At 59.7% G+C, this 10,490-nt stretch overlaps 1 protein-coding gene across 1 annotated transcript; it reads left to right on the forward strand.

Annotated features, from left to right (window-relative positions):
* The first annotated feature begins 8,399 nt into the window (after positions 1–8,399).
* Positions 8,400–8,849, forward strand: SPRN (shadow of prion protein). Its single transcript, XM_064371841.1, has one exon. The coding sequence runs from the start codon at positions 8,400–8,402 to the stop codon at positions 8,847–8,849; it is 450 nt and encodes a 149-aa protein (XP_064227911.1).
* Positions 8,850–10,490: the final 1,641 nt, after the last annotated feature.

A 10,490-nucleotide genomic window follows, 5' to 3' on the forward strand; every position in this document is an offset into this window, starting at 1 on the left:
CCTGCCTGTGAGCCTGAGCCCCCCCCCCCACGATCCCAGGAGGGGCTACAGTGCTCTTACCTAGCTCTACCCAGTGAGGCAGGGCTCTGATCCCACCACACACCACAGCCGGTCTCTCCACTGTTCCAGAGTGCTCAGAAGTGACCTCTGTGGCCAGAGGGCCATGTGCAACTCAACGACACTCTGGTGACAGAGTTTGTCTTTCTGCGCTTCCCACAGCTGGGCCACCTTCAGGGGCTGCTATTTGGCCATTCCTCATCATCTATTCAGTGACCATCGTGGGACCACCGCAGCCAGCCCCCACCTGCACACATCCATGTCCATCTTCCTGGCCAACCTCTTGGTGCGGGAGACCTGTACACCTCGGTCGCCGTCCTGAAGCTGCTGGCTGGCCTCCTGGCATGAGTGAGAACCCTCTATGTGCTTCTTGGGACCCTTCACCCGGCTTCTCCTCTTCCTCTCGCTCAGCTCCTCCGAGTGCTTCCTCCCGGCCCCATGGCCCGTGACTGGGACCCTGCCATCTGCCGCCTGCCACACTACCCAGCCCTTCATAGACCGCAGGCTCTGCCTGCACCTGGCCCTCAGCGCCTGGCTCAGCGGCGTCCCGGCCTCCTTTGTTTCCATGGCTCTCAACTCCAGCCTGAGACTCTGCAGCCCCAAGGTCCTCAACCCCTATCTTACCCCACTATGGCTGTCTCGCTCCAGCACCACCGCCATAAAAATGCTGGACTCTGAGGCAGCCCTGGCTACCTCGCGGCCTCCCAGCAGGCAGCCACAGTCTCCTGCACCCACACCCTGGCCATGGTGCTGAGGATTCCAGGAAGGGCCAGCAGCCAAAGGCCTTCCTCACCCGCACCTCCCACCTGCGCGGCATCGAGCTGGTGTCCGAGGTCTCCTTGGTTGGGATCCCTCTGCTTCAACCCAACATCTACTGCCTGGGGAAGCACCACTCCCGCGAGGCCCTGGCCAAACTCCTCCAGGCCCCGCCCCCCCGGAGCGCCAGCTGCAGGCCCCGCCCCTTCAGAGCGCCAGCTGCAGGCCCCGCCCCCTCAGAGCGCCAGCTCCAGGCTCCGCCCCCCCGAGCGCCTGCTCCAGGCCCCGCCCCCCCGGAGCGCCAGCTCCAGGCCCCGCCCCCCCGGAGCGCCAGCTCCAGGCCCCGCCCCTCGGAGCGCCAGCTGCAGGCCCCGCCCCCTCAGAGCGCCAGCTCCAGGCCCCGCCCCCCCAGAGCGCCAGCTCCAGGCCCCGCCCACCCGGAGCGCCAGCTGCAGGCCCCGCCTCCTCAGAGCGCCAGCTCCAGGCTCCGCCCCCCCGAGCGCCAGCTCCAGGCCCCGCCCACCCGGAGCGCCAGCTGCAGGCCCCGCCTCCTCAGAGCGCCAGCTCCAGGCCCCGCCCCCTCAGAGCACCAGCTGCAGGCCCCGCCCACTCAGAGCACCAGCTTCAGGCTCCACCCCCCCGAGCGCCAGCTCCAGGCCCCGCCCCCCCGGGGCGCCAGCTCCAGGCCCCACCCCCCAGGAGCGCCAGCTCCAGGCCCCGCCCCCTCAGAGCACCAGCTCCAGGCCCCACCCCCCCGGAGCGCCAGCTGCAGGCTCCGCCCCCTCAGAGCACCAGCTGCAGGCCCCGCCCCCTCAGAGCACCAGCTTCAGGCTCCACCCCCCCGAGCGCCAGCTCCAGGCCCCGCCCACCCGGAGCGCCAGCTCCAGGCCCCGCCCCCTCAGAGTGCCAGCTGCAGGCCGAGGCAGAGCTGCCCAACCCCTCTTCCTCCTTCCCTGTGCTCACAGCCACCGGCCGCCACCCAGGGCACCCACAGCCCTCTCCCACCAGGGCAGTCAGCAAGCCCCGCCCTCGCCCATATCACCCAGAGTCAGAGCTGCCAGGAGCACAGAGTGGCCATGGGCAAGCACCCTCACGAGCAGGGGAGGGGTAGAGACGCCAGACCTGGGCTCAGCACTGCCAGGAAAGCTCCTCGCCACGGCAGCCGGGAGAGGCCGGGCCTGGAGCTCACAGGAAGCCCCCCCTGCACGCCCGCTCCCCTGACCCCTCAGATGGACAGTTGCCGTGGAGGCCAGCCGCTCCGCCAGGCTCCCTGGGCCCACAGGATGGTCTCCTTGCAGTGAGATCCCAGCTCCTCAGAGCAGACCCTGAGGCCAGGCGGGCAAAGGGCTCCGGCACATCCAGGCAGCACCACCAGACACAGATGCCCCGTTCCTCAGAAACAAGAACGTCATTTTGTGTCCTTTTATTGAAAACTTGATGGGTCTAATGAATAGACGACCTTGAATAGAAACCCTTACCTGGTCTCTCTGCGACGTGGACTGAGCACGTCTCTTTCTATTGGGCTGCAGCACTGGTCGCGGGGAGGCATCCCTCAATCGGGTTCACGGTTTTCCATGCTCCAATCTCACCTCCCTCTTCACAGCCACCCAGGGTGATGTGTCCAGCATGTGTCCTTGGAGAGAGAGATCCTCAAAAGATGCATCATGTCATGTGTGAGTTTTAAGTTTCTGTCAATGATTTTTCACTGTAAATCTCCTTTCTTACTATTTTTGTTCTGTGTATTTTGAGGTTATGTCATGAAGTGCATACAGATTTAGAAATGTTTTACCATCTTGGTAAATTTAACCTTTCATCACTAAGAAACATTACTCTTTGTCCCTAGTAATCCTTTTACTTCAACCTTTAAGTCATAAAGTCTACTTTGTCTGGCATTAATACAGCCACAGCAGCTTCCTTTTAGTGCTTACATGGTATCTATGTTTTATCTGTGCCAATTATTAATCTGCCGTCTCGTAGCTTCTCGCCACCCTTCACAGCCAGCTCAGTGATGCTGGAACAGGGACTTGACAAAGCACATTCTTCTTTGCCACCAACTCCCTCTTTCTGTTGAGAAGCTGCCAGACTTATTTTTACTCTTTTGTAGGTAATTTGAGTTTCCCCTGCTTTTGGAAGTTGTTGGTTTACAGGTGTCTTACCTAGGTATGCCACTTTTTGTATTTATTGCACTTGAGACTCTGTAAGGCTTCTAGAATTCATTATTTAATTTCTTTCATCAGTTTTTGGAAATCATTAGTGATTATTACATCTACCTCATTCTTTCTCTTCTTCCATTAGTTCTAATATTACATGGCATGTCAGACCCTTTTATACTGAACCCTCTGCCTCCTAACATCCCATTCTGCACGCTCTTTTTTTTCTGGATATTTTCTGACCTTCCAGGTTACTAATTCTCTCTCTAACCATGTCTAATCTTCTGTGTTTTAAAATGTATTTTTTGATTCTAGAATGTCCTTTTTGTTCTGTTTTGGTTTCCCGTTTTCTACCAAAATTCTGTAGACATGGACAGGTTCCTACGCGAGTTTCTTAATGTTATCCTTGCTCTCTTGTGCTGGTCTCTGTCTATTCCTTGCCAAGACTGGGTTGTTTTATTACTATGGCTTTCTACAGAGTCTTAACATGACACGGTGAGTTGCTCTTTGATCTTCTTTTTCAAAATTATTTTATTAATAGCTATTTTATGTCTTTATTTTTCCCTATAGACTTCAGAAACGTTTGGGTTCTGTGTTGTTGTGTTACTGTAGACACCGTATTCTCCCTATGTCTTCCCAGGGCAGTCCCTCAGGGGGTGTCTGGGTCCTAAGCTCCTCTTGTTAAGGACATCAAGCTTACCTCAGCTAACTTAACCTTAGTCACCTCTGTAAGGTCCTAGTTCCAAATGCACCCACCTCCGAAGGTACTGGGGGTTAAGACTTCAATGCATGAATTTGAGGGAGACACAGTTCCGCTCATAACAGTCTTTTAAAAATTATGCCGGCCGGGCGCAGTGGCTCACGCCTGTAATCCCAGCACTTTGGGAGGCCGAGGTGGGCGGATCACGAGGTCAAGAGATCGAGACCATCCTGGTCAACGTGGTGAAACCCCGTCTCTACTAAAAATACAAAAAATTAGCTGGGTAATCCCAGCTACTCGGGAGGCTGAGGCAGGAGAATTACCTGAACCCAGGAGGCGGAGGTTGCGGTGAGCCGAGATCGCGCCATTGCACTCCAGCCTGGGTAACAAGAGCGAAACTCCGTCTCAAAAAAAAAAAAAAAATTATGGCAAGGTTTTTATTGTAATTTCATTAAATCTGTAGGGAACTGTCACCTTCACAATATCCTGGTCCTCCTCCATTTATGCAGATTTTCTTTTATATTCTTTAATAATTTTTTTATGTTCTCCATAGAGGTCTTCTACATTGTGGGCTGTGGCAAACGGCTTTTTCTTTTTTCTTTCTTTCTTTTTTTGGACAGGGAATCTCACTCTGTTGCCCAGGCTGGAGTGCAGTGGAGCAACCTCCACCTCCTGTGTTCAAGTGATTCTCGTGCCTCAGCCTCCCATATAGCTGGGACTACAGGCACACGCCACCACGACTGTCTAATTTTTGTATTTTTAGTAGCGATGGGGTTTTACCGTGTTGGCCAGTCTGGTCTCAAACTCAGGTGATCTGCCCCCCTCGGCCTCCCAAAGTGCTAGGATTACAGGCGTGAGCCACCATGCCCAGCTATGAACGGCTTTTTATTTTATATTTTCTAAAGCTATTTCTTGTTCTGGTAGAGAAATTCTACCGTCTTTTAAGTCTAAGGTACACATGTGGCTGCAAGTCCAGGGAGTAACTGCTTAATACAGGGATGAGAGTTAGGGCGCCCGGCAGGCAGATCGCAGAGCAGCCCCCTGTGCCAGGGACGACAGGCCTTCCCGCCCCCACCCGCTTAGCCGCTGACCCAGCATCCTGGGGTCTTCTGCTGGCAGGAGCCCCCTCGGCACCAAGTCCCCAGGTCCAGGCAGGAAAATGTTTCGCACACGGGTTCTGCACGCACCCCCACCCCCAGCTTAGCAGGGACAGAAGCTCTCCCAGGAACCCTCGGCTGCAGGTGTCACCAGCTGCGCCTACGCCTTGGCCTCCGCTGGCTGCAGCACCTGTGGTAGAAACAGGCGTCAGGGCTGCAGGAGCCCCCGCACCTTCAGTGTCTGTGTTCTTCTCATTGGCAGTTCTGCCATCGCTGTCTTAAATAGAAGTGGTGAAAGTAGGCAATCTGTTCTTGGTTCATATTTTTAAACATACATTTAAAAGCTCTCCACTACATATGTCATCTGAGATTAGCCTTTGTCAAGGAAAAAACTTCACCTCTGAGACCAGTTTTCTCAACACGTTTCACCACAAAAGACAAATGCTTTGTCTTCCTCTGTGGAAAACCGTATTTTTCGCCTTTGGTTCACTAATGGGTAAAGCACATTGACATATCTCATGACGTAAAACCACCCTGAACCTGACTTGATCATGGCGGTTTGCTTTCTGATGTGCCGCTGAATTCATTTTGCTATGGCTTTATTTAAAACTTTCGTGTCTCTATTCAAACATAAAACAGCCTAAATGTTTCCCTCCTGCTTCTCTTATGCACCCTAGATACATCCTACGCATGTGAAGATAGGAGGCAGGCCGGGCGCGGTGGCTCATGCCTGTAATTCCAGCACTTTGGGAGGCCGAGGTGGGCGGATCACGAGGTCAGGAGTTCGAGTCCAGCCTCACCAACATGGTGAAACCCGTCTCTATTTTTAAACAAATTTTTTTTAATTAAAAAAAAAAAAGATAGGAGGCCTCCGAAATCATGCAATCAGCCGGAGCACCACCTCCCACTTCCTTCTCCCGTTCTGTGGTCTCAGAACAGCTGTCAGATGTTAGAGCCCAAAACGCATCCCCCGGGGTATCCCCTTCTTTCATATTTGCTGTCTTGTTGCCAGAAAGATTTCCTGACATACACAATTCTATCCTTCTGTTGCTTTTCTTTTTTTTGCAACAATTTTTTAATCTCAAAATTGCCTTTTTTGTCTTATTCCATCTTCACGATTTCTTGTTCTTATTATATAAATGTATCTACCCAGTCTGAGTCTGTGGATTAGAGTATTTTTTAAGTTTTTCTCCGATTCATTCACATACCTTGATCCATTTATTTTGTTCCTTTGCCTGGTCTTTCTTTTACGTGATGCAGTTCTCCTCGAATGTACGATAAATATTCATCCCTTAAAATGAAGCCATTGGGGGGCTGCCTGGGAGCTCTCTGTATTTGGGCCTTAGAACTAGGAGGTAGGGAACCAGCCATGGGCTGGGGGCTGTTAACTGCAGGTGACGGAAAGACTCCTGCTTCCTGCTTCCACGCAAGGAAGCGTTCACCCCAGAACCTCAGCTCTGGCAGGCTGGATCCAGGTCCCCAGCGTCACCAGGACCTCTTCTCCCCCTGGGTCCTGCCCCCTCTGGCCGCTCCCATCTCAGATTCCCTGTGAGGCTGCACACCTGGCCTCACACCGCAGAGTCTAGGGTGAGGGGCCCCTCCCAGCCGCTGGGCCGGCAGTCCTGGGCCTGTGCTGGGAGGGATGGAGGGATGGAGCTGCACAGCCATCCTGAGGGGAGGTCACACATCCCCTCCTAGGCAGGGGAGGGAACGGCCACAGACACTCCCCATGAGTCAAAACTAAGGGAGGTCTGAGCGCTGTCCACTGCCAGCTCCAGCACCAGGGGGTGCACAGAAGCCCCCGTGACTCCTTGGGGTAAGCAGCTCACTGCTGGCTGTTCTGTGTGTGACCAGGGAGGGGGCTCGACCAGAGTGTGCACACCTATGAGGACCCCTGCTTCCACCTCCACGTGCCATGGCCACGGCCCCTCCCCTCCAAGCTCCTTCGGCCTGATGGGCAGCACCTGGGGCCCTTCCTGCTCTCCTTGTCAATTTATTTTCTGTGGTTTTCATCAGGTCTTGGAGGGAAGCTGGGTGGACCTGCTCGGGCGGCGCCTCGGGCCAGAACACCTGTCAGTCAGTTTCAAACACACGTTCTCGCCGAAGGCTCTAAAAACGCTGTTGTCCATCTCACCCAAAAAGCTAAGCCTCTGTCCGATCCTTCGCAGTAGCTAGAAATGAGAAGCATAAGCTTGGTTTTTATCCCGCAATGTTTCCCTCTAACATACGGCAGGTTGGAAGACAGACTATTTACTGCCTCATTCATCCCCTGTCTGCAGGGCGCCCCCGCACGGACAGCAGAGGTCCCAGGCGGCCGCTGCCCCCGAGCCAGGCTCGGAGCTGGAACTCACCGCAGGCGCCGCCGCCCAGGGCTGGGAAGACGCCGCGGGTCCGGGTGGCATCGGAAGCCACGGGAGGGGGCTGGGGGGCCTTAGGGGATCACAAGGGTCGACCCCATCGCACTAAAACAAGGCGACCCCGCAGCTTTCAGCCGGTGGAGAAGCGGCGCGGGCCTGGGGAGGGGCCGCGTGGGGCCGGCACTGGCGCCCTCTCCTCTCGGGACCTCGGGCCTCGTCCCAGGGCACCGGGGCGCACAGGTGGATGGGCCCGGGTGGGGATGGGGGTATGGAGAGGCGGGAAGCGCGGAGGCTGGAGCGGGGCCGGGCGCGGGGGGCGCGGGGGGCGGCCGGGACGGGGCCAGGGGCCTTGCGAGGTGGGAGACAGAGGGGGCCGGGGCGGAGGATGGGAGGCGGCGGGCGGGGGGCCGGGACGGAGCCTGCCTTCTCCCCTCCCACCAGCCTCCGCGACTGCCCGCCCCAATCCCAGGGCGGAGGCCTCGCGCAAAACCCAGGCGCCGCGGATCCGCGCTCCGGCTGAGGGTCTGCGCCGCCGCCTGCTCCGCCCCGCTCGGCCGCGGCCCCTGGGGCGGATACTCACTCCGGTGCGAGGTTCCGACCGAGGCCCGTGGCGGGTAAGGCCGGGAGGCCGGGGCGGGTGCGGGGCCGGGAGGGATCCAGCCGTCACCCGAATCGCTGCGCCCGGAGGCGGCCCCGAGACTCGACCCGGTCCTGGCCCCCGCCAGCTGCTGAACCGGGCGGGGCGCGCGCGGAAGGGACCGTCCCCGGGGTACCGGCCTGCCGGGGCGGGGTCCGCACAGGGTCAGCAGCCGCGCGCCCTCCACAGCCCCAGCAAGGCCCGCACCTGGCTCTGGACCCTAAGGTGGGCGCCAGGCCCAGCACGGCCCGTCCCTGCTCCAGACCTGATCGGAGGCAGCCCCTGGTCCCCGCAACCGCGTCCTCCAAACACATCTCCCCTCCCCCCGTGCTACCCGCCACCCCAGCACCGCGCGCAGAACCCAGGAGCATGGCGCCCCCAAGCCTGGCCCCCCCCCCCAGGCACCCCCCCAGGGCCTGGACGCTCCCACCCAGGTGCACAACCTTCCAGCGCAAAACCGTCCCGCCCCACCCGCCGCTTCCCAGCGCCGCCACCAGGCCTCAGTCCCTGATGCTCCCAGCCCCACCCCAGGCCCGAGCAGTCCTCCAAGATGCTGGGGTCCCCCCGCCCCAGGCCCTGGGCACCCGCTCTTCGTGGACGCTGAGGGCCCTTTCCCTGTCTTCTCGCAGGTTTTGCCCCACGAAGATGAACTGGGCGCCCGCGACGTGCTGGGCTCTGCTGCTGGCAGCCGCCTTCCTCTGCGACAGCGGCGCGGCCAAGGGCGGCCGGGGAGGGGCGCGAGGCAGCGCCCGGGGAGGACTCCGCGGGGGCGCGCGCGGGGCCTCGAGGGTGCGCGTGAGGCCGGCGCCGCGCTACGGTGCCCCGGGCTCCTCCCTGCGCGTGGCTGCGGCAGGGGCGGCGGCAGGGGCGGCGGCGGGAGCTGCCGCGGGCCTGGCGACGGGCTCGGGCTGGAGAAGGGCCGCGGGGCCCGGGGAGCGCGGCCTGGAGGACGAGGAGGACGCGGTGCCCGGAGGCAACGGGACCGGCCCCGGCGTCTACAGCTACCGGGCGTGGACTTCGGGCGCTGGGCCCACGCGCGACCCGCGCCTCTGTCTCGTGCTGGGCGGCGCCCTCCTGGGGCTGCTGCGGCCCTAGGCCAGGCTGGGCTCGGAGATCCCATCTGGTCCCCGGCCCACGCGTTCCCAAGTCCTCAGGCCCGGGCTCCCCCTCCCTCCCTTGCCCACAGCCTTGAGCCCCAGTGGCGCGGGAGCTGCAGGCTGTCCCTATGACCCGCCATCCACCGTCCTGCCTACGCCGCCCCCATCTCCCACCTCCAGGGGACCATGCGTCCTGCCCCACCGGCTCCAGGATATGAGGGTCCGCCTAGCCACGCTCCAGAGCCGCCCAAAGGGAGGTGCCAGACCAGGCATCCAAGCCACCCCTGCTCCCCTCCCCTGCCCAGGGTTCCTGGTGACCCATGGCAGGGAGGCGACCTCGGGCTGCTTTTGCCACTGAGGCCCTGAGGACCATGGCCCTCCCCAAAAGCAGCAATGAAATGGACCGAAGGACTTGGTGATTTGGGGGCGAGGGGAACACGCTAGGTGCTAACCACCTGCCCACAAGACAAGACCCTGTGGCTCTCACAACGCAGGGACATTCCCAAGCAGGAAACGTGTCCATCCCAGGAACGTCCATCCTGGCTCTCTCCCTCGTGGGAGAACATACCCTGCCCCAGAGGGGCTGCCCAGGCCTTGTTCCCCACACCTCAGGCAGAGATCCCTGAGACCCACTTTGCTCCAGCAACTTGAAACAAGTCACTTTACTCTCCTCGGGACCCATTTTGGGGAAAAAAATCCCAACACATTCCAGAGCTTTCCAATTCCTCTGAACTTTAGGTTCACCTTCAGGGATCACAGGGTTCTGCCTGTACTCAGGGCACAGCAACTGCCAATCCCGCTGAAGAGCCCTCCCTGGGCACAGCTCAGGCTGCACCGTTCCGGGATTTCCCTGCAGGCAGCCCCTTCCTCGGAAGCAGCTGTTCTAGGCCTCGGGACACGGGCCTGGGTGTCAGCGTGGGAGGACGGCAGCTGACGGTCTGCTCAGTGGAGCCAGGAGCCAACTCAGACCACAGAGCGAGCAGGAAGCCAGCAGCGAGGCCCAGCGCCCCACAGGACACCCGTGCAAGAGGCTGAGCCCCCAAAAGCGAGGCCCAGCGCCCCACAGGACACCCGTGCAAGAGGCTGAGCCCCCAACATCTCCAAGGGCACGAGGGACACAGAGTGGCCTCCGGGAGGAACCGGGCATCCTGACAAGGACTCGCCTCCAGCACTGGACACCTCCGTGTAAGACCGACCCCTGCTTCCCAGTCCTGCCAGCCTGGGGCATCCTCCATGGGCTCAGCACTGAGGGGTCTCAGGTCGGCCACATCACCTAGCTCTCCAGCCACCCGACTCGTCCAAGGTAGCATGGCTTTCCCCTGGCCCCCCGTGGCCTTGGGATCTCACCCTCATCATGCCCTGGTGAGAGCCTCACCCAAGCCGGCTGCAGCCTCCTGACCTGAGCCTGTGGCCTCAGTGGACACGGAAGTCGAGACCAGCACCTCCCACGGGCCCTACCGGCGTCTGCCTTCCCCAGCTGGCCTGGGTTCCAGCCAAGGTGATGATCTGGAAGCTGCTGGCAGGACTCTGGACCAAGCACTGCTCTCCAGCACAGGGGCACTAAGCCACAGGAGGCAGCACCCTGCAGCCTCCCATCCACACTGCCAGCAATGCCCCTGGCCGGATGCTCCTCCACCCT

The sequence above is a fragment of the Aotus nancymaae genome, unplaced genomic scaffold (genome assembly GCF_030222135.1).
Source record: "Aotus nancymaae isolate 86718 unplaced genomic scaffold, 86718_ANA_hifiasm-v0.15.2.pri h1tg000193l, whole genome shotgun sequence".
Taxonomy (NCBI): Eukaryota; Metazoa; Chordata; class Mammalia; order Primates; family Aotidae; genus Aotus; species Aotus nancymaae.

Bases quoted from the DNA above. Each gene is read 5' to 3' on its own strand.
- SPRN (XM_064371841.1), top strand. From the start codon at position 8,400: ATGAACTGGGCGCCCGCGACGTGCTGGGCTCTGCTGCTGGCAGCCGCC.